Below are 23,779 nucleotides of genomic sequence, written 5' to 3'. Positions count from 1 at the left end.
TTTGTGGCTGACGAGCAGGTTATAAATACTCTAAATAATAAATAAATAGCGAGATATGACAGCAGAGACCATCTCTTGGATGGCCACCTGGACTAAGCTCCCTCCTGTCACTGCCACTCCTCAACACTGGGAAGGTCATATGCGCCCAGGAGGAGGATTGGCTTTCCTCTGACAAGCTAGTTTTTAAATTGGGTGTATGAGGAATATGCTCATGTGAAAGCTTTCAAGAGCATTCTCCCGCCACACCTACATGCTGAATTAGAAATGCAACACCACTTTCTCTGGCCATGCCAAATGTCTGACTGAGGATGAGAAAGAAAATGTTCATAGGAGAGATTTCTTGGATGGAGGAGGGTGTGGGAGGGAAATAATGTCCGGTGGCTACTGTCTGGGCTGCACTACCTGCTGAATCCTGTTGAGCATCTCAATGACCTGGATGTAGTCCAGGAAAACCAGCCCTGCAGTGTCCCAATCCTGGATGAGCGTGCTGCGTTCCGGGGCAGACAGGTCTTCTAAGAATCCTTTCAGGTAGGTGTAGTTTTCGTTAATGATGGCATCTGAGCAAGAAAGGAATGAATGAGAGTTGTAAGATTTTAACATGGCACCACTGATGCCAAGAACAGGATAAAGAAAAAAAACGAACAGATAAACGATTGTGACTGCATCTGCACTGCGGAAGTAATTCAGTTTGACCCCACTTTAACTGCCATGGCTCAATGCTGTGGAATTCTTGGAATTTCTGTCTGTTACGAACCAGAGCTCTCTGACAGTGAAGGCTAAATGTCTCACAAAACTACAATTCCTAAAATTCCATAGCATTGAGTAATGGCTATTACTGTGGTGTCAAACTGGATTATTTCTGCAATGCAGATGCAGACAATATCCCAAGAGGAAGAGCATGGTGGTCTAAGAGCCCCCTGGTCTTCTCAGTGGCTGCTCCCAGGCTCTAGTGGTCTCTTCCTATGGAGGCAAGGCTGGCTCCCTTCTTGCTCCTAGCTTTTTGTTGGCAAGTGAGGAACTGATGGGGAACTGATCATTGGGTAAGAAAAGGGCTTTTCTCAGTGTGCTTAATATCCTGCCTTCTCACCAGTATGGGAATCAAGATGTCTTACAACAGTTAAACAGCTAAAAATGCACAGCATGCAGAAGTTAAAAATGTAACTATCAAAAAATGAAAACCAATTAAAAACACAACCCTTAAAAAATCCCACAAATCATTGTCACAAAGGAGTTGTGAGCTCCCTGCAGCCAAACCCAGTTTAAAAAAAATGTCACTAAGGCTCTCTGGACCAGTTGAAGCTCCAAACAATCTTCAAAGGCAGCCCCACACGGAGCACATGACAATAATCCAAGTGGGACATACTCTACGGATGTTTCAAATGGCTTCAATTTTGCTGACAGTCTAAAACCATTCTAATACTATTTTGCAGTTTTAGTCATGTATATTCCTAAGTGCCAAAACAAACTGCAGAAATAAGACTGCTTGAAACCGCCTTAATTGCTAGAAAATTCTGGAATTGTAGTTTTGTGAAATATTTAGCCTGGTCTGTCAGAGAGCTCTGGTGTGTCAACAAACTACAAATCCCAGAATATCCTAGCACTGAGCAGTTGAAGCGGTATCAAACTGGATTATTTCTGCAGTATATTTTGGATGAATGTCTAATTCTCTCTTGTTTTGGAGCCCTGGTGTGCAGTGATTAAATGCAGCCACAAGGGCCACTCAGCCTTCCATCCTTTCGGAGGTCGCTAAAATGAGTCCCCAGCTCGTTGGGGGCAACTGGCTTGCACACTGTAAACTGCTTAGGGAGTGTGAGTTCACTAATAAGCGATATACAAACGTACTTGCGACTGCAATTTTGCAAGCTGCCTGGAGACCCAGCTTTGAGGAAAAGGCAGGGAACAAAGGAAGAAAGAGATGGTTGGATGGCTTAGGGAGATGTTTCCTTTCTGTCAGTGTTTGCCGAAGTGTCTGCTTGTCAATAATGTCCTCCAACCCACCCGCCCACCTACTATTGCTCAGCCCGCTTGAGAGCCATCAGGTGTGCCTTACCTGAAGCTAAGTGCCTGACCAACAGCCGGTGGCACAGGTTCCAATGACCTGCCCGGAACAGGTGCAGGGCCTCCTTGTGCTGGTCACCCTCCCTCCGAGCCTTCATGGCCTTTGCCTCGTGAATCCACGCTGGGGGCACGCAGAGCCTCTCCGTGAGAAAGGCCTCTTTCTCCCAGTAATCCGGTGTTTCCATTAGCTGGCAATGGCGATTCAGCATTTCACGCACAGCTCTCTCACGCATGCTGGGGTGGAAATACATGGATGAAAAACTCTATGAAGAGCTTCTGATCAATGGCTTTGGATAGGTAGCAGTACCATTCAGCTAGGCAAACTGCTTCTCATCCATCCTCACACACTCCCTCCTTCTTCCTTCACTCAACCTAGTTCTTTTTTTCTGGAACATCTCCAGAGGAAGGGACCAAGATGGTTAAAGGTCTGGAAATCAACAAGCTCTATGAGCCCCTTAATGAAAACTGATGATGAGTATAATAATATAATAATAATAATGATGTGTGAAAATTAGCTTTGATTGGGAAATTAATCCATAAGCTTGTTATAGTACAGCGGGCCCTTGTTATCTGCTGGGTTTGGTTCCTGAACTCCCTGTGGATACCAAAATCTGTGGATGTTCAAATCCCATTAAATACAATAGCATAGTAGTAAAATGGTGTCTCTCATATAAAATGTCAAAATCACACTTTGCTTTTTGGAATTTATACATTTGAAAAATATTTTCAAACGGTGGATGCTTGAATCCATGGATAAAAAAAAATCTGTGGCTACAGAGGGATGACTGTATCTTAGGTATAGGTTTTTCCAAGTGCAGAAAGAAAAAAACCAGAAAGAGGAGTTAGGCAATTTGAGTGCCAACAGTTATCTGCCTTCACACAGCTGCTCTCAGTCTGAAGAAAGAGGGACGGTAGGAGTCAAGGTCCCTTCAGTCCCTTGACCTTCTCTACTCACTGGATTCTGAAACCATAATGTTTGAGCCATCAGTAAAGACTTACTGACTGAGAGTGCTGTCTGTGTCGTTCTTCAAGCCAAATAAGCAAGTAATGGACTATAACTGTAGCACTGATATGTTATGCATTCTGCACTCTGCACATGCTCTGGATGTGCATGACCGTCTTGCAGTGACAAAACTTAGGATGGTTAAAAGACATTTAATTTTATTCTGAGTAGTTGGAACTGTTTTGCTGAATATATGAGTAAAAATGAAAACACTGGGCTTCTAAAGGCATCCCAGACTTTTGGCTGACAGTTCTTTTGACAACATTTTGAACATGTTTACTGTATTTTATGTCTTTGTACTTTAACGTAAAATATAACTTTGCCTACTGCTGTCTTCTGAGAAAGGATCGTTAGGGATAGCAATTATAAAATCAACTTTAAAAAATAATAATGTCGTTAAATACATTGACTGGGTCTGTTCAAACTTTGTACAGACTCTGGTCAGGAGATTGGGGCAGGAATTCTGAAGGCCCACTGAATCAGCGACTGAATGACAAGCCCACATATAGGTATATCCCCTTGATTCAAGCCATCTACTCCAGCTGGAAACAACAATAGGGTTTAGGTCAATCTTCTAAAGGCAAAGATGTTAGCCCCCTGGGATACCCTTCCTCCCTCCTTCCCAGTATGTGGGAAGGTGCCCGACATCTGAATCCATTTTATCTGGGAAAACACCACATACATTAAACAGCAACACCAAAGGAGGACTCACTGCACTTACTGGGCACTGGGCGTGTGGAGTAGCACAAAGACTGCCCATTCCCACAGCCCCTCGCTCTCCAGCTGGGCCGCGTAGCTGGCATTCAGCACCCCCTGGCACTGCTCTGAGAGGTGGGTGTAATTCAAGGCACGCAGCACTTCCCACAGGTGCCAGCTGAGGCGGTAGTCCAAGGGGTCAGCTGTGATGCTCTTTGGGTCAAGCAGCTGGTGGAGATCGTAGCATCTGTCAAGGGAGAAATCACACAGTCATAGAGCCCTAGAGCTGGAGGGGATCACAAGGGCCATCCATTCCAACCCCCTTCTGCTTTGCAAGAAGACAGTCAATGGCCATCCAGCCTCTGTTTAGAAACAGCCTCCAAAAGAAGGAGACTCCACCACTTTCGGAGACAGTGTCTTCCACTGTCGAACAGCTCTTACTGTCAGGAGGTTCTTCCTAATATTTAGGTGGAATCTCTTTCCTCTTTTCCCATTTGTCATGTAGATGATGGAGCCAGATTGTTTTCTGTTGCTCCAGAGACTAGAATAGGAACCAGTGGATTGAAATGGCAAAGAAACTTCACCTGAACATTAGGAAGACTGTGAGAACTGCTTGACAGTGGAAGGGACTGACTCGGGTAGGAGGCGGACTCTCCATCTTTGGAAGTCTTCCAACAAAGGCTGGATGGGCATCTCTTAGGCATGCTGCGGCTTATTTATTTATTTATTTATTTATTTATTTATTTATTGGATTTATATCGCGCCTTCTTCGCAAAATGGGATTCCAGGCAGTCATGGATTCCTGCATGGCAGAAAGGGACTGGACTAAATGGTCCTTGAAGTTAAGATTCAATAAACACACAGTGTCAGGCAGGCAAGGGCTTTGTTATTCCAGCAGGCCTTTGGGGACCACAGAATGATAGAGCTGGAAGAGACTTAAAGGGCCATCCAGACCTAACCCTTTCTATGCTTAAACCGACTTTTTAAGGGGAGAGAGCTTTAATTACTGTGTTGTACTCTCTATCTTTTATGCTGCTATGTGCATCTGTGTTTAATTCTATTGGTAATTTAATTATATTTCAGTTTTTAATGCTTTATTGATAAAAGCTTTTATGTATAAATATTTTAATTTCTTGAGATGCCTTGAGATTCACAGCTAGTAAAAGAAAGCAGGACACAAACAGGAGGAGTTGGAGGAAGTCAGTTTTCAGCATGGAGGATGATGGTGTGTCAGTTCTTGGTACCATACATTCTTTCCAAGGAAAAGGAAGCCCTGTTCCACCTGGGAGAACAGTAGACTTTCAGGAGACTGGGAGCACTGCCCCTGCCCCAAATGCAAGAAGAAATCCATGTTTTGGCACCACTGGACACAACTCTGCAAATTGTGGAAACACACAGAATTGTTCTTTGGGGCAGGGTGAAACAGGGTAAATGAAATAGCTCCGCAACTTCCCTCATGGAAATGTGTGGGAAACCTTAGCAATGGAATGAGGGAATGGGATTAAGAGATGTGGGCAACCTCATGGCAATCTATATTTTAGATTGTAAGCCTGAGGGCAGGGAACCGTCTAATTAAAAATAATAATTGTAAGCCGCTCTGATAGCCTTTAGGGCTGAAGGGCGGGGTATAAATGATGTAAATAAATAAATAAATAAATAAATAAAATAGATCTATCCCACCGGCTCCTTTGAGGTTTACGAACAGGCGGTTTATTATTTTTTATTTTTAAAAAAATAACCCTAGAAATCTGTCAAGTATGCCAAAAAACCAAACCAAAACAAAACAAAACCCAAAACTCTGGCTTGTTTGCAGATGGTACAAGTATTGTTTTTTGAGGACATTATTTGTAGTATGGCCTTGGCTGGTGAGAAAGACAAAACTTTTGAAGAAACAGCAGCAAAACCGAAGTCTTGTGGGACCTTGAAGATTAATCAGTTTATTACAGCAGAAACTCTCTGGGGGATGGAGTTCCTTGTGCCAGACGTGTGGAGTAGGGGAGAAGGAAAAATTCTTACCTGTCACTGTACAGTTTTAAGAGGTGAAAGCAGACATCTCGCAGCGGGTGGTGCAAATCCCCTTCCTCAACCAGGCAGCCGGACCCTTCCAGATAGGGAGGTAGGGGAGGACAGGCATACATGTCGCGCTCCAGTGAGTCCTGAGGGAAGCAAGGGCAATGAGTGAGAGGTGCAGGGGCAGGCGGAGGGGCCCATTGCCCACCACAGGCACCCCACATTTACCTGAGATCCTGCTGCACCACCAATTCCCCCTCTACCTCCTCCTCTCCTTGGTGGACAGCAGCAGGTGGGACTGAACCACATCTGTGGCCTGAGCTCAAGTCTGGCCTCCTGACCTGCAAGGATGCTGCCCTCACTCACCTGGAAGGCTGCTTCATACATAGACAGGGCCTTGGAAAGGGAAGCCGTGGAAGGAAGCAGGTACCAGAGGTGGATGCCAAGAGACCGCTTCCAGTCCAACTGGGAACAGACATTGAGGCTTCTCCTCTCTGACAACTGCCACACCTGCAGAAGGGAAGAGGGCGGGTTCAGGCAGGGCCAGTTTGGGCAAATCCAGGCACTGCAAAGCCCAGAGGCAACATGAATTGATTTGGGCTCCCTTCCCAGAGGCTCACTGGCTTGGGAGGAGAGTGACATTCCTGGCTGCCTCTTGTGAGAGAAGTGGCCAAGCTGTGGCCAGACACAGCTTTGTACTCAGGATTTGGAACTCACCGGCTTCCCAGCTAACAGAGCATATATGCGCAGCCTCTCCTCCTGGATGAAGCAATCTGCCTGGAGCTGATGCCAGTCTGCCAACTGCAAGGCAAGGAGCTCCCGGACCTCCTGGCTCCCAACCAGCTGTGAGAGGAGCAGAGCCAGCCTGTGGTCACCTAAACAAAAAGCACATTGTCACTCACTAGGCTGCCCTCTCAAGCCAACCTGCAGAACCCCAGCCAGATTGTGATAATACGCTTCAAAAGATTTTGCCCTTACCAGAGTGCTGTGCCAGCCGACAGGCTTCCCTGATCTGTTTCCCGGTGAGGTAGCTGAAGACGGCTTCTGCAGGATTGCTGTTTTGACTAAGTGAAACCTCCTCCTTGATGCGCTCAGCGGCTGTCTGGGACAGCCAGCGAGAAAAGGCCTTCCGGCGCTCTAGGGCCAAGACATATTCGCTGGGCTTTTCCAGGCAGGCCTCCAGCTCCTTCAACTGCCCCCAGAGTGCTTCGCACAAGGTCCACACCAGACACCAGTCTTTTACCACTGCTGGGGGGGAAAGCGTGTGAGAGTGCATTGTTAGGAAATCAATGCAACAGCTTCCAGTCTCCAACCTTGGGCTCCTCAATGCTGTGCCAAAATCCCAGCTGCAAGTAGGAAAGGTGCTCCAAGTGTAATTTCTTCATGTCTTCCATTCCCTTTGGTTTTCCTCAAGGAGAATGCTGCTCTCTGGGGGTTTTAAAACCTTTAAAGCTGGTGCTAGTCTCAGAATGTTTGTGCTCTGCAAGACAAGTTCTGCACCTGCCTAATCACAAGTTTGGAAAAGAGATCCTTTGGTATTTCCAAATCTTTTTCTAGGAAGTGGTTGTAAGAACCTAACCTGTTCTCACCACACTATCTAGAGCCAGGATGTTTCTGCAATGTAACTGCCACTGCCGGGGATTCCACATTAAAATTTGCTCTCAACTGACTGGCTGCATTCCCTTCCTGGCCGTGTTGCTAAGGGATTCCACAGGTTTTTTGTGGGTTTTTCGGGCTCTGTGGCCATGTTCTAGAAAATTTTCTTCCTGTCGTTTCACCAGCATCTGTGGCTGGCATCATGAGAGAATGCTTTGCCTGGAAAAATTGGGTGTATATATACTGTGTGAACCTGGGAATGCAGGAGTGATTTGCATGTGTATGTTCTGTGCTGATGGCAGGCCTCAGGCTGGGAGGCTAATGCAAAAGAGGATTAATGTCTGCTAATTGGTAATCATTATCTGCTGGGAAAGCCTCTGACTCTGAGTGGTTTCCCATTGGCATTTGCTGAGTCCTGATTTTGCTGCTGTTCCTCAGGACTGGCAGATTCCACAGGTTATAATACAAAAAAGAAACCCTCTTCTAAGCTATGACTGGATCTGGCAAAACTGCAGTTCATGTTATAAAAATCTTCCAGTCTTAATGGTGCCACAGCACATTTCACCCTCTCTCCAAATTGTCTGCCACTTCTTGTCCAGTAAGATGTTGCCGTGCCCCATAGCCAGCAATTCTCCTCGCATCAACACAGCTAGGAAGTTGTCACAGCACCAAGTAATCACACATTCCCAAAATGGTTTTGCATATGTGTGTGCCTTTCCACCGTGATTTGTGTCACATCTTGTAGCATGTAAAGATGTAATGTGTTGGTTCAACAACTGTATGCACTTATCCAGTTATGGTGTAAGGTAGCACAACATAAAGGCCCTACAAGGGACACAGGCCTGAACTGGTTAGCTGGTTCTGTGTACCCCGAGGAAGCTTGTTGCCAGATTCTGCTTGCTCTTTTAATCAATGTAAGCAAAAGAACTTTGACTATCTCCACACAGGGGCAGAGAGGGAATTTGAGAGGGTACCCTTATACTATTCTTCCATTACCCCAGTCTAACAGGAGCTGCACCTAACTGCTAGGCATCTGGTTTCCCTGCCACTGCCACCTTTGGTATGTGACATACAGTTACACACTCACCTTCCATTTCTTCTGGGTCTTCACATGTCTCCACAGTCCATGTAGCAAACTCGTGGATGGCTGCCACGCCAGGGTTGGGGGTCAAGAGGGGGCAGGGCTCATCCATATGAACAGTGCTGTGCTTCAGCTTGATTTCTAAGGGAGCGAGGTACAAGTGTAGACTCCTCTCAGCTGTTTTTCCTTCCAAGCTCAGCTTTTCTACATGAACCTTGAAGGGAGACTCTGAGAGCCTATGAAGAAAAGGCAAGCAGGCATCAGGAATATAAAACATGGAGGAGAAAAAAGAACATTGAACACCTCCCACCTGCTGTCTAGAAGCCCCTTCTGTTTCTGTGTAGGATTTGCAAACTCAGCCCCAAGCAGAGATTGCTTCCCTATACATATTCTCTGAAGCTGAGAAAGGCAGCCTTGGGAGAGAGACTGGTTAACATTATTTTGGAAAAGGTCCCCAAGCCCTTGAGCACATATGTGTGTGGGATGCAGCTCCCTCCCCTGCTTCCCACAGGCTCCTGTTAAATTGCAGCTGTGCTCAAAACAGGGCTGTGAAGTACTATAGACCATTCTTCAATGGATGGCTCTGCATGAACTCTACAGAATTCCAGAGAGCAGAAAAGGATCCTTGCTAGTGCAAGGATAAAGAAAGCTCAGGGATGGTAGCCTTAATTTGTCCACTACAGTACTGGTAGTGGTGTTTTTTTGGGGGGAGACCCCCTTAGAAGGAAAGCTGCTCCAACTGGAATCTGGGAATTCTCCTTCAGAACAAGGCATCACCCTGCTCAGAGCACTTGTTTTACTCAAACTCCATCCCAACAAAGATGTTGTTCTTTTAAACAAATCTGACAGTGGACCTGTGCTACTACCGGTTTCATTTTTCAGGGCAATGCAATCCATGGTGGATTTTAGGCACAGAAATCTGACCCCTGGACTGTGCTGACCTTCTGCTCTAGTGGAAACTGGTCAGAGCTTAATGCTGCTTCATCCGCAAGAGCCTCCTCACTGCCCTCGAAAGATACAGCTGGCCAGCCAAAAGAGACCCTATCCCACCCTGTCTATACTGGGTAATAGTTTGTAGAAAAAGCACATCCAAAGAAAGTGTGACTCACTGTTTTGGAGCAACAGGCGCGGGCAAGAACCCATACTCCATGGACTCACTTCGGAGGTCTTCTGGCTCGCTTGATGTACTCAGCCGCTCACCGCTGTGGACCAGAACCCAGTTGGGTCCCCAGCCGACACGGAAAGAGCGGCCCATGAAGAGTGCCATGTCCTTCAGCAGCCTCCCCTTCCCATTGGTGATGGACTTTTCCAGGGGCACAAGCCCAGGGTGCCTGCGGACACCAACTGTTTTCAGAGGTACTTCAGGTGCTGGGCTGGACATTGTGAAGACTGAAGTCAGGGGAGAAAGGGTTGGCCAAGGTGATGTGGGAAGAGGGCCTGCTAGAGACGACGTCCGTTGGCCACGGCTGTCCTGGAGGGAGGCAGATGGGGGGAGGAGGAGAGAGCCCCCGGAAAGCCTTGACTTCAGCAACCCACCAACTGAGGGCAGAGGAGAATGGAAGGATGTTAATATTAGGAAAACAAACAAGACAAGGCTAAAAAAGCAAAAAGCAGAGGATCATGACAGCAATCTTCTCTAAACAAACTGGCCACTGGGTCAAAGTACAACTACCTGCAGTTTTTACACATGCATACAACTTGCTCCCACCACTTCACAAGCTGGTTTCCAGGCATGAGTGTGTTGGCAGTTTCTGTTAGAGCAAGAAGTTGACCATGCATGGCTTCCAATGGACTATAGGAGGAGAAAGGTAGGCCCTTATAATAAATAAATAATAAATCATTTATTTATAGCCCGCCTTTCCTTGAGATCAAGGCGGGTTACAACATCAGAAAAACAAACAATGAACATATACAGTATTAAAACCAAACATTAAAAACAGAATTAAAAACACAGATTATGCTCTCATTACTCCCCAGTTTCTCTCTTTCAACCTGCATTCAGACATACCTTCCTAAGAAAGGTAGGCACATGGCCTGCATTCAGCTACAGCTGAATTAAGCCTTCAGCCTGATGATACTTCAGTCCAGGATTCAGGTGGGGGACCACACACCTGGAAGACTCCATCCCTCAACACACACACACGGGTCCCTCAATTACTGCTGTGAGAAGGACACTTGTAACTGACAGCTCTGAGAGCCAGCTCCTTCTTGATGCTTTTGCTCTGTCTTCAGGGTCCTGCCATCTTGTCAATGTATCAGGTGTTTTCTTATTTAAGAAAAGCACAACATTTTTGCTGATGGTAACTGGAAAAAGCTGAGGAGATGCCCTCCTCCCATCATCATCTAGGAGAACATTCTGAGGTGAGAGCTGAGCCTGACAGGCAGAGACTTCCAGAAGGTTTTGCCAAGAGCCATCCCAGTAGAGAGAATGGTGATTCCCAACTGAGGTCTTCAGGAGCCAGGTTCAAAGAAATACCACTCAGGGGTTGCAAGTGGTTTAAGCAAGGCTGTTAAAGGGGGAATGGGGGAGAATGGGTATATTCTACTTCCGATGGAATTCAGAGTGCTACTGCTGACTGAGAAAGAGCCCAGTGACCTAGAACTAGGGAGGGATGTGAAACCCGAGGAGTGTGTCCCTTGGATCGTAACATGTTCTCTGTGAAACCTACCTCCGTTCATTTTTCTTTTTTGTTATTTCAAATTAATTCTTTAATGGGATGAAATGTCAGACAAGGAAAGAATCCACATTAGGCCACTGGTTTCCAAACTTTGGTCTTCCAGATGTTTTGGACTTTACATCCCAGAATTGAAATCCTGAAACATCTGGAGGACCAAAATTTGGGAACCGTTCCATTAGATGCATTGCATTGCATTGCATTGCCATTCTAATATCAGTAATATTAACTTTAGAAAATATGTCCCAAAGTTTCAGAGATAGCTTTTTATCAAAGAGTTTGGAAGTGGTTGTTCTTATTGTTGTTATGGTTTATTTATATAGCACCATCCATGTACATGGTGTGTTACAAACAGTTGCAGAATAAAACATTTATATGCTAATTGATAATATAAAATACTAAAATACAATATTAAAATACAATAGAAAGCCACACACACAAAAACATAATGCAAAATAAAACAAAATAGGCAGTACAGATAATAGACTATACAAAATAAAAAATCCAATTATCCAGCTCAAATCTTTATAGGACCATGGTTTTAAATTGTTCTGATCAGTATTGTTCATTAAATAAGGAACAGTTTGAAAGCATATTAATTCTTTACTCTTTTAAACTTTTCAACTATGCTAAATTGTTCTGAACCTGTTTCATCCCCACACTACCCTGAGATGTTGTGATACCTGGTGGGGCATGGGGATGTTAGTAATATGTGTTTAATAGGACCCAACAGGCTGGCCTAAACACTTGCTGTACCTGAGAGGCGGCTCTTCCGTCCTTGCGGCAGCGAGGAGATGGGAAGTCTGGGGGAGCAGATCTCCTGGGAAGTGCCTGGGGCTGCAGCTTGTCTACTCAAGCGGCGATCCAGAATCAAGTCCAAATCTTCATCATCCACAAGCAATGATGCCTTCATGATCTGGAAATCAAGGACACACAAGACTCCTCACATGCTGTCCTCTTCCGGTCATTTTTCTAAAAGGCCTTAATCTACTATCATCTCTCTATTTACATTAAACCTTGCAGTGACTTTTTAAATTGGAAATTAGCCAAAGAGCCACACTATGATGTTATAAAACAAAACTACAGGCAGCACATAAAAACAGCATAAAACCATGTTTTCAGAGTTCAAAGTCAGAGAGAAGAAGGCTTTTGCTTAGCCACCAGAATATGTGACCACCAGGGTCTCCTTGGAGAAAATATACCACCCACTCCAAGGGTCTCCAGTCATCTCATAACCTGTCACACCTTGTGTGAAAGGAACATAAGAGGAAAGAGCCTCCAATAGTGACCTCTACACAAAGGTCAGCTGATACAGAGTTGGGCAATCCTTCCTATAACTTTGCCCCACAAGCCAAAAACGGCTTTTACATCAGCACAGAAATCTGAATTGTACTCCAAACCAACCAGGAGCCAATGTGACTATTTACTATGCTCCCAGCAACTAGTCACAGTTCTTGTTCTAGTAGCTGTCTTCTGAACCTGCTACTGTTTCCCAGATGTCCTTAGATGCATGGTAGCATGACTCAAGGGTACTCAGGAATCAAGGGTACTGCCATGGTTACAGAAGCAGCACTAGGACCAAGCCATTATGACCCCACACGGGTATCACACACAACTGCAACCACATGGAGCTCATCATGGAGCCCAGCATGGGCTCCATGATGAGCTCCATGTAGTTGTGACTGTGTGTGATGCACATGGGTGCCACACAGTCATAGCACAGCATACAAGATGTTGCGCTGTAGCCTTGAGTTACTCAAGAATCCTTTAAGACTGAAGAGGATCTTCATAACTTCCAAAGATTTAATTTCCTGAAGGGAAACTCCCATTTCCTGAACTGCAAGAGAATGTGAGCACAGTGTTTCATTATGTCAAAAACAGTCCTCAAGTTACATTTTGTCCTACCTGTTCAAAAATCAAAAGACACCTACATCCCTGGTCAAAGAATGCATATGTATAAATCAGATTTCATTTTGAAATATTTTTGAGAGCCACAGGAATTGCTTTAATCTGCTTTAGACGACTTGATCCAAGCCATTCCTACCTTCCTAGTAGCTGAAGCTCTTAAGGTTCACTTTTATCCCCTCTTCAATGGCTTTCCATTTTATGAGAGCGACATCCTTTTTTAAGCAGGCTTTTGGGTTATAAGATGCAGGATTGACCTTGTGCTTATTCTCTTATTCTGCTATAGTAATGTTCCAATAATGATGAATCTGTTGCTATTTTTGTGTATTACTTCTGCTTTAATTATTGCATTCCTAATTGTAATCTGTTTTATCTATTGATTTTAGACATTCAAATTCTGCTTTTCATTTTGATTTTTTAGAATTGTTTTCAGACTGTTACCTTCCCTTGAATTTGAAGGCATGGTGGGAGATGCTTCAAATCTGAATGAAAATGTGGTTTTCTAAATAAAAAGCTATAGAGATTTGCAAATGATCAGAGAATCAAAATGACTGGAAATAATTTGTCTCAAATGAAAGACAAGCATGTTTCAGAAGACAAGCCATGCAAGAGAGTGAACGTAACCTCAGGTGTCAATTGCCAACCTGAGAGAGGGCCAGGTATACAGGTAAGAGGGACAATGAATGAGAGAGTCACCTGCAAAGTGTGCGGGTTGATGTCCAGAGAAGATGCAATGTGGGTGGAGGCAGGCACTGGCTCCTGATCCTCCATAAGGCTTTCTTCTGAGGCAAAAGCCTGAGCGGGCTCCTGACTGATGTCTGCCATGTCGCTGTCAAACTCCACACCCTTTTCCAGCTGCTCAGCTTCTGGGCCCTGCAGGGAACAAGGAGAGGCAATCCAGCACAGGTCCAAAGCAATGGAGAGTCACCAATCACTATGTGAAAAGAGATCCACACAACACAACCCCCTTGCACCAATTCTAGATTCAGGCTAAATAAATGCTCCAACACCCAGGAGTCACCCAGCTAGCAAAGTCAGCTGTTCGGTGGGAACAAAGGGGAAATGTTGTAAGGCCATGTCACAGAAGGCAAAATTGTGCTGCCAACATAATGCTTCCTTCCCCCTAGTGAATGCCCAGAAACTAAACTAACTAACCCAGAGCATAAAAATGGGCACTACGGAAATCTGTGCAGTTGTCATGACATGCATACTGAGCACTTGTCAAATTGTGCTGAAGTGCAGGACAAGGGAACACACGTGGGCACAGCATTTCATCCCATGCTGCAGAAAAATTTAACTCTCAATGACTTGGCCTGCCTACCTTTGATTGCATTTTCTAACATAAATGCTGTTGGAGAGGATTCGGGTTTGTACGAAAGCTACTGTCTTTAAGAGTGAACAACTTGGCTATACAGACATGTACAGTGGGCCCTCCCCATACATGGGGATCTGTCCCCCCCAGCATATGGAGAAAAACGCATAAGCTCAAACCCCATTAGTTTCAATGGAGGAGTGTTCCTGTGTTTGGTGCGGCGCGTGTGCCATTCATTTTATGACGGCTTAACCTTCCGCCTAAGGTTAAAGCTGCGTGTAGCGCGCCTGTGCATGGCGTGGGCGCGCAGTACTTTCTTCTTGTTTTATTCTTTTAAATCACAAAATTCATCCAGCAAGGAGTTTCATTGCAAAACCATGATATCAAGAAGAGAAGAGAGCAGAAGTGGACTCTCCATCTTTGGAGGCCTTTAACCAGTGGTTGAATGGGCATCTTTCAGGGATGCTGTAGTTGTGGCTTCCTGCATGGCTGAAGGGGGCTGGAACAGATGGCCCTTGTGGCCCCAAGATTTTATGACTTTGTTGAGAAGCCAAAGCTGTCTTAGCCCAAATTCCCACAACTCTCTCCAAACTGGGAGCCCTATAGATTCTCCTGACCCACTGAGAGGAAATCTCCCTCTGCCAATTTTGCAGCAAGCTTTAAAGCAGTTCAAAAAACTGCAGCTAGGCATGGATACATGTCACTCCCTCCTAGCCAAGTCTGGTGCTTTTTAAAGTAGTACGAACAGACACAGGGCACTGAGAACAAAATTCTGTATTTTCAGAAGTGCCATGGTTTCCCTGGACTTGTTGTTTCTAAGCAAACAAAACCAGGGATCCTTTCATGCTGCACAGTTATAGCACTACAATTTTCCTTTAACAGCCATCTTGTGATCTGCAATTTAGGGAGTAGTTAGAATTCCAGCATGGAGTAGAGATCTGTGTGTTGCAACTAAGACTGAGAGACAAGGGCCTGTTACAGGCTCGTTACATACCGCCATAAGGGACGTCCTCAGGACGTCCTAGGTTTAAAAAGGGGCGTAACTTCTTGACGCCCCCAAGCCTAATACGTCCTGAGGATGTACAAGATGGTGGTGCCCCATCTACATGGGGGCCACCATGATGGTGTCACAAATGCGCCTTCTCCAGACGAGGCGGTGCGGACGTGTCGCTGTCGCGCTGCATGAGGGCGCTTAGTGCACCCTTTCGTCGGCGCAGGAAGGAGCTCCGAAACGGAGCTCCTTCCTGGTCTTGCATCGCTGGCGCAGCCTTTAGATGGCTGCACCCAGCGATGCAGAGGAGAAAGGGGCCAAGCGGCCCCTTTCATCTCCTCCCCGCCGCCGCGGTGTGTCCTTGGGGCTTGAAGCCCCAAGGACACCCCTTTCCAGGCCTCGGGGAATTGGCCTTTTGCTGCTTCCCTGCGGCCTGGAAAGTGGCGGATCGGGGCTTCAGCGGCTGCCGCTCTGGCCCCGATCCAGCGGGGAAAGGTGCGGGTGCAGGCCGCCACTTTTCGGCAGTCTGTAATGCGCCACAGACTGCCAAAATAAAGCTGCTTGGGGTCTCTTTGGAGGTATGCTGTTTAAATGATGCATGCATCCTAAGAATCCGGAAGCTGCACCAAAGCTGCCCTCCAGTGCTTAGGAATGGAGTGTGGCTTTGGTGTGACCTCCGGACTCTTAGGATCCATGCATCATTTAAACAGCATACCTCCAAAGAGACCCAAAGCAGCTTTATTTTGGCAGTCTGTAACAGGCCAAGGGTTCAAATCCCCACTCAGTCACGGAAACCTGCTGGGTGACTGCTGGCCCGTAACACTCTCATCTTCAGAGGAAGGCACAAACAAGCCCCCTCTAACCATTCTTGCCAAGAAAATCTCATGATAGGCTTTGCCTTAGGGTCACCATTAAGTCGCAAACAACTTGAATGCACACAACAAGAACACAGAATTCCCTGGCCAGAGAGCTGTGGTGACTCCCTCCCAACTGCAAACTTCAGGATTCATTGAGTCAAAGGATTATAGAGTTGAAACGGGCCTCATGGGTCACTGAGTCCAACCCCCTGCTCAGTGCAGGATCTCCAGCAATGGCAGTTAAAGTGTGGGATCAGTGTGTTGTCCTTGTGTAGTGTGAAAGGAGAACCACTGGTGGATTTGGCTCCAAGTTCTTCTCTTTCTGTCCCACTACAATACAGAGCCAAAGGAAATGCAACCGGCCAGTTCCAGATGTTCCCCCACTCCATCTTTCTCACCCAAATGGCTTCAGCAATTTTTCTTTGCAATGGTGGGACAAAGCAGGCGGTGGTGGGGAAATAACACATATAATTTATTTATTTATTTTTGCTTTCAAGATGGACAGATGTAGCCTCAAGCCCTGTCGCTATCTATGTCACTCTTCCCCTGTTAGGTCCCAGTCCATCTCCTCTCCTTCTCCTCTTACCTTGGTGGGTGCTGCTGGCTTTCCACTTAGAGCCATTTGCTGAGACATCAACTGGCCTGCTGGGGGAATTTGAGCTGTTTTTAATTTCTTTGCCTCCACTTTTGAGGGGTGGCCTTCCTCCTCCTCTTCATCAGAATCTTGCAAGCCGTATTTTGAGAAGTGAGCCACCTGGGCAAAGACACAAAAGCCACAAACAATTTCATAAGGTGAAGAAAAGCCCACAGAGGTCATTGAGGCAACATTTTACTAAGTTGAGATCGTGGATGCCTGTAGTCACTGCCTCAAGCTTCAAGCAAAAGCATGGGGCACTTTGCATAACCAACTGCATTATGTTATGTTTTCTAAGGACCAATGAAACAATAGCCCCTCATTCCTTCAGAGTCCATTTTGAGGTGTTATTTTCCTTATTTATTTTATATCCCACCTTCCTTCCTAACATGGGAACAAAGGTGGCTCCCAGCACAGACTAAAAGTACACTTTTTTGAAAGAAAAAGATAAATTAAAAAAATTGAACTATCCTATTAAAATGCCCCCCCCCCCCTTTTAAAACAGTAATTTATAAACAGACTAATTTATAAAAATTTTATGGTTGAAATACAGTGTAAAAAACAAGGCTGTGAGAACAAGGAGCAGATGCTACCATGCTGGCCTCTGAGGGAGAGAAGGAGAGGCAGGCAAGCTCCATCAGGCCTAGGCCCAGAGGAAGATTCAACACCCTCCCTCCATTTTAACTGCTACGACCCTGGCCTTGCAGGGAGAGAAGAAACAGCAGCATCTGTTGAACTTGATCCCCTTTCCCCACTACCTTCTCCTTCTGTGTTATGTGTTTTTAGACTGTAAATTTGAGGGCAGGGAACTGTCAAAATAGGAAGCTGTAAACTGCTCTGAGAGCGTCTACCCATGAACTGTGGATCTTACCACTTACTTCTTACCTTAAATACCCATGAACCAGTCTCAGGGCGGTACTCTTTGAACTGGGCACCCTGCTTCCGAGAGACAGCCTCCAGCCTGCCTTCGTAGTTCATTTCTACCAGCCGTTCTGGACTCTTGATCAAGCAACGTGAGGTTTTGTCTGTGGGCCAAACTCCATCTAAAGTGACTTCAGCTCGCCTGTTAAAAACAAGAAGGCCAGCACTCTAGAACACAAATAATCCAACAAACAGGGCTGGACATTCACTGTATCAGGGAATGAGAGCCAACATTACAAGACAGGTCTGCCATTACCTGTTCAAGCCTTCTCCAATGGGTGGTTTCAATTCATCATCCGGGTAGACGATGACTTCTTTCCTGCGGATGTGCACGATCTCATCCAAATTCAGGTTAGTGAGGCTGACTTCGCCTTCAAAGTAGATTGAGCCATAGCCTAGAGGGAAGAGGTCCTCCACAGCATGAGTCCAACTCTGGCCTCTGCCACAGAAAGCCTGTTTGTTTAATTGCTAGACTGCTCATGAGAAACTAATATCTAAAAAGGTATACAACAGTGAAATAGCAATGGACAATACACAAAGACCCAAGCCTGAGCCTAAGCAAACAAGAGCATCTTCAGAAGGCACAGCAGGTGCTAGCATCCATATAATGCAGAGGGTGGGGATGGGGAAGGATGGGGAAAGCTTCCTTCTGGGTCACTGCCGGCAGATGAGAATACTTCATCTCCCTGTCCCTCACCTGAGTCATAGGTGTATATCCTGTGTACAATTTCGCCACATGTACTTTAGCAGCTAATTATAATCTGCAACCACAATTTAGCACAGAGCTGATGGGTTTAAAAGGAACAACTCTAGGTGTTGCACAGTGGCACAAGTTTTCAAGGATCAAGGGTGTGAAAGGTGGGAGAACCTTTCTCTCACTCAAACTTCTGGAGGAAAGAAACCTTGGAAGGAAGAGCAATTGGGTAGGAAAGACACCCTTGAGAAGATCTTTCAACTCTTCTGACTTGGACAAAAGAGCAACATATAAAATATGGGTGTGGGACTCAGAGGGCAGCGATTGGGGTGTGACCCTTGCAACACATTCACCACCCAGTGATTGAAAATCACAGAGCCTCTGGATCCAGAGGTCTGGGAGTCTCCCTGAGTGCTACACTTAAGGTAGCCAACCTCCAGTCCTCTTCCTTGGCCTGGGCTCAACTCCTTCAAGCCAGGAGTGAGGGTTACAGGAGATCTTGCAGAGGCAGCTGCTGCAGGAAAGGCCTTCAAGCAGAGACAGGCTCTCACCTTTGCGGCCTATGGTGAAGTCCGTCACGATACACTCCCCCTGGTCGCTGGTCATTTTGGCTAGTTCTTCCATGGATGGAATGGTGTAGTACCCAACCCGGGTTAAAACAATTCCTAGAAGAACCAAAATTGGGTTAAATAGCACACCTCTCACCCTCTTTGGTAACCAACACAGTACAGTAATTCAATGAGAGAGCAAGTTAAAAGAAAGCCAGTTAGTTTTGCTAATCTGAATGCACAAACTGGAGGAACAACTTCCTGGAGTCTGGAGTTGTTCAAAGCATTTGTAGGTTTCCATCTGATGTACACAGACCCCCTACAAAGTGCTACTCTGCCATCCCACTGTGGTGTGGAAATGAAGCTGGGTTCCCGCAAGGCTGTGCCACTGAAACATCAGCACTACCAGTTCTGCAAGCAGAACCCCAGAGCCAGACAGCCTCTCTGTCATCCAAGGAGCACTAAGGATAGGGAGGCTCACTGGCAGAAGGATGGCCACCCACTGATGGACTGGTTATAGCATGTATACACAGAAAAACTGCCATCTGTGCTGGTGGAATCACAGATCTGGAAGAGACGGCACCCAAAAACTCTTGGCAAAACATTATGGCGCATTACAAACCGCCCAAAATGGGCGGTCTCGTGCCGCTACCAATTGCTGCGTCCAGGAACCGCACCAGCCAAACCCCGTGGTTCCCGGGCACAGCACAAAGAAGCACCAAAATGGCGCTTCTTCCTGGGCCCCGGAAGAGGCACTGCAAAGCACGAGGCGCGCACTGGCAGCACCACTTCCGGTGCATGATGTCCGGACGCTGTGCATCCACGACGTCAAAATGGCGGCACCCATCTGTATAGGGCGCCGCCATTTTGATGCACTCATTATGCACGAGGGGCAAGACGCGTCAGGAAGCGCCGCCCCTCGCGCGTAATGACATCACCTCAAGGGGCCCATCTGTAACGCGCCTATGTCGCAGCACAATGTAACGCTCTGGACAGGTATGTTTAAAACCATTTACTGAACAACAAGCCCAAATATTTATTTATTTCATAGAATTGTAGAGTTGGAAGAGACTCCAAGGGCCATTCAGTTCAACCCCATTCTGCCATGCAGGAACTCTCCATCAAAGCATTCCTGACAGATGGCCATCCAGCCTCTGCTTAAAGACCTCCAAAGAAGGAGATTCCACTACACTCCGAGGAATGAGTTTGTTCCACTGTCGAACATCCCTTACTGTGAAGAAGTTCTTCCTAATGTTCAGGTGAAATCTCTTTTCCTGTAGCTTGCATCCATTGTTCTGAGTCCTGTTCTCTGGAGCAGCAGAAAACAAGCTTGCTCCCTCCTCAATATGACATCCCTTCAAATATTTAAACAGGTCTATCATATCACCTCTTAACATTCTCTTCTCCAGGCTAAACATACCCAGCTATGGGGATGCTTTGATTTGGATTTCCTGCATGGCAGAAGAATGGGGTTGGACTGGATGGCCTTTGGGGTCTCTTCCAACTTTATGATTCTATCTACCAAGCTGGTAATTTTATCAAAGAAAGAGATTAGATTTGTCTGGCATGACTTGTTTCTCTGAAACCCATGTTGAGTTTTTTGTGATTATGGCATTGCCTTCTAGATGTTCACAGACTCTCTGTTTAATGATCTGCTCCAGAATCTTTCCTGGGATTGATGTCAGACGAACTGGAGGATAATTGTTGGGATCCTCTTTTTTCCCCTTTTTGAAGATGGGGGACAACGTTTGCCCTCCGCCAGTCTGCTGGGATCTCTCCTGTTTTCCAGGAGTTTTCAAAGATTATTGTCAGTGGCTCTGATATTACATTTACCAATTCTTTTAGTACCCTTGGATGGAGTTCATCTGGTCCTGGAGACTTAAATTCATCTAGATTAACAAGGTATTCCTCTACTCCTTTATCCTCAGATTGAGCAGCCTTTTCCTTTTCTGAGAAGACGGAGGCAACGAAGGTCTTGAGGAATTCTGCCTTTTCTCTGTCCCCTGTTAGCATTTTGCCATCTTCTCCACACAGTGGCCCTACCGTTTCCTTCTTTTTTTCCTTTTGCTGCGGACGTATCCAAAAAAGCCCTTTTTATTGTTCTTAACCTCTCTAGCAAGCCTGAGTTCATTCTGCGCTTGAGCTTTTCTGACTTTACCCCTACATGTGCTTGCTATTTCTTTGAATTCCTTTTTGATGATTTTCCCTGTTTCCATTTCTTTATTTATATCCAGCCTTCCTCCTGGTATAGGGACTCAGGACAGTTAAACAAACCTTGCAGCCCCTGGACCACTCCAGAATCTTTGCAGTATCAGTTTGTTTTTTAAAATCCTCCAGGCATAGCCTGCTGGCAGAGATCCTGACTCGGTGTTTAGTCTCCTTCTCCACTGAGAGAAGATGACAAGAAAACATATCTGGCCAGTACAACTAAGAGGTTCAAAAATGTATTCACTAGTTGGCCACTATCAGGGGCAGTAACACTGAACTGTACAGACCTATGACCTCACACAACATAAAAACAGTTACCTACACTCTGAAGGACAGGCAGCGTGGTGGAGTGGTCTGAGAGTTGGACCAGGACTCTGGAGATCAGGTATTGAATCCCCATTCAGCCACGGAAACCCACTGGGTGACTTTGGACAAGTTACACTCTCTCAGCCTCTGAGGAAGGCAAAGGCAGCCTCTGCCCAAGCAAATCTTACCAAGAAAACCCTGTGACAGTATTGCCTTAGGGTTGCCATAATTTGGAAATAGCTTGAAGTCACAAAAACAATATTCTGAAAGCCAGAGACAGGATTCAGATAAGCATTTTTCAAACAAGGAAAGAATCCAAGCTTCCAAGAGCAATTTTTCATCTTTGGAAAAAGACCCATGAATGTGCTGATACATAGAGTTCAGAGAGCAAACCCGCTCAACATCTGGACCAGGGTTAACAGTTCAGAAAAGGGACCTCTAAAACAAAGCCAGGAAATTTGAGGGACCCTTTCAGCACAACATCTATATGCCCTATACTCAGCCCTCCTCTGTGCGACACCATGGCTAGCTTCTCTCATCCTCAGAACTGCCCAAACTAACAGGGAAAAAAGAGTCATGCCCCCGAAGAACCCAAGCCTCACCAGCAGGATGCGAATGGTGTATCTCCTGCGTCTCTTCATCGTGGCCATCCTGCAGGGACTCTTCATGGTAGGAGATGTCCTCACTGCTGCCTTCCAGCCCGTTCCGCAGAGGTGCTCTTGCGTTCAGGACCATGATGGTGTCGTCCACATTGTTGTGATGCGTGTGCATGGCCTTCTCAGGGCTCTGTGGGATGGGCTTGGCGATGGGGTTGGAGTAGAACCGCGTCACTTCGCGAGAGGTGTCTTCCTCCTCCTGCTCCCCGTCCTGCCGATGGTTCTCTTCCATCGACCTGGAGAGGAAGCTGAATCTGAGAAAAAGAACGTCACAAGAACAAGACACAACTAATTCAGTGTGGTATAAGCAAGAAGTGCACTCAAGAGAACCGCTGCCTGTGAGAGATGGGTATCAAGGATTCCAGCTCTCATAGCTGAAAAGCAACATACAGTTGAAGTGGCATTCATAATCCAAAGACCACATAAGTATACAAGTTTCTTAACCTAAAGACAACATACAGTTGAAGCAGCAGGAAGAAAACACCCAAAGCATTATATCATGGGCTGTCTACTCTTTAATGAATTTAAAACACAAGGGTTTTTGTATGAATCACAGACTCATAGAGTTGGAAGGATTCCCCAAGGGTCATCTAATCCAACCCCCCTGCCATGCAGGAATACACAGCTAAATACCTCTGTTTAAAGACCTCCAGGAAGGAGAGTCAACCACCCTCCGAAGGAGTCCATATTCCACTGTCAAAAGTTAATCAAGAAGATCTTCCAAATGTTTAGGTGGAATCTCCTTTCTTGTGATTTAAGCCAAAGTAAATAGGAAAACAAATCCAATGACTCAAAGATTTTTGAAAGCTGAGGCAGGATTAACTGTACTGTGCCTGGAAAAGGCAGGCGAGCTCAGAAAAATTTGAGTGTCATCTGTTACAGGAGATATCCACAGGATTTAGTCTGCCTGCAATGGGGAAGTTTGTGGTGAGGCCTGAGACACAGCATTTCCCCCAAATGGGAGCCACCAGATGTGCTGGACTACCAGGCCCTGATCCTTACCAGCCAGCGCAGGGATTGCCTTAGGAAATCTGTGCACCTATTGAATCCATTTGCACTGAAGCTGAAGAGGAAAATGTGGAGCACTTTTGTGATCTCCAGGATTCAAAACTATTCCACACTCCCAATAAAATCCCTTTGCCTTGAAATGTTGTGTAGTCAGCAATTTCACCATGTCTGTAGGCCTGTCTGGTCTATGTTAGGGCCAGGAGAGGCATTTCTAAAAACAGGAAGCAATCCCAGAGCCACTTCCTATTGTTAAAAAGGGCCTATTTTGAGCCTAAATCAGCCAGGAGAGGGTTGGGGGCTGGAGAGCCCATGCAGCCCCCAAACCTATGACTGTCACCCATCCCTACACTAAAAAGACCACTGAGTTAGGATGTGCACATGGCTAGGAAGAACACACCAGCACTGGGGGTCTCAATTGGTGCTCATTGGAAAGGCTTCAGGGGCTCTATGGGCCAGGTATAGAAATGCTTTCCCCCCTTTTACTTCCTTCAACTTACTTTGACAGACTTCCTTGTCACAATGAAATTTAAAATTAATTAATTCCCCTCTTGTTGTATACTCCTTGGATTTCCCCCCTGCTTTTGGTCCAATCCTAGTAAAAGAGACCAATCTGCAGTGCA

At 46.0% G+C, this 23,779-nt stretch overlaps 1 protein-coding gene across 4 annotated transcripts in view; it reads right to left on the bottom strand.

Moving 5' to 3' along the window:
• NUP98 (nucleoporin 98 and 96 precursor) overlaps positions 1-23,779 on the bottom strand; it is a 61,777-nt gene that overhangs the window by 2,958 nt on the left and 35,040 nt on the right. For 3 of the 4 annotated variants that reach the window (XM_089513179.1, XM_089513182.1, XM_089513180.1), the window contains 16 exons: positions 22,098-22,405; positions 18,985-19,098; positions 17,996-18,134; positions 17,704-17,881; positions 16,771-16,938; positions 13,721-13,897; positions 11,876-12,035; positions 9,554-9,983; positions 8,451-8,680; positions 6,746-7,015; positions 6,485-6,642; positions 6,134-6,277; positions 5,774-5,913; positions 3,783-4,004; positions 2,051-2,292; positions 403-557 (listed from right to left, as the gene is read on the bottom strand). In XM_089513179.1, the coding sequence (XP_089369305.1) occupies positions 403-557; positions 2,051-2,292; positions 3,783-4,004; positions 5,774-5,913; positions 6,134-6,277; positions 6,485-6,642; positions 6,746-7,015; positions 8,451-8,680; positions 9,554-9,983; positions 11,876-12,035; positions 13,721-13,897; positions 16,771-16,938; positions 17,704-17,881; positions 17,996-18,134; positions 18,985-19,098; positions 22,098-22,405 (3,235 nt within the window). The remainder of the gene's footprint in view (positions 1-402; positions 558-2,050; positions 2,293-3,782; positions 4,005-5,773; positions 5,914-6,133; positions 6,278-6,484; positions 6,643-6,745; positions 7,016-8,450; positions 8,681-9,553; positions 9,984-11,875; positions 12,036-13,720; positions 13,898-16,770; positions 16,939-17,703; positions 17,882-17,995; positions 18,135-18,984; positions 19,099-22,097; positions 22,406-23,779) is intronic. The other variant, XM_089513181.1, reaches the window with a different exon arrangement.

Source organism: Sceloporus occidentalis, unplaced genomic scaffold, assembly GCF_023333645.1.
Source record: "Sceloporus occidentalis isolate IW3139 unplaced genomic scaffold, rSceOcc1.0.p SCAF_2, whole genome shotgun sequence".
Lineage (NCBI taxonomy): Eukaryota > Metazoa > Chordata > Lepidosauria > Squamata > Phrynosomatidae > Sceloporus > Sceloporus occidentalis.
Note: the sequence above shows the minus strand (reverse complement) of the source record. Positions and strands in the feature narration are given on the sequence as shown.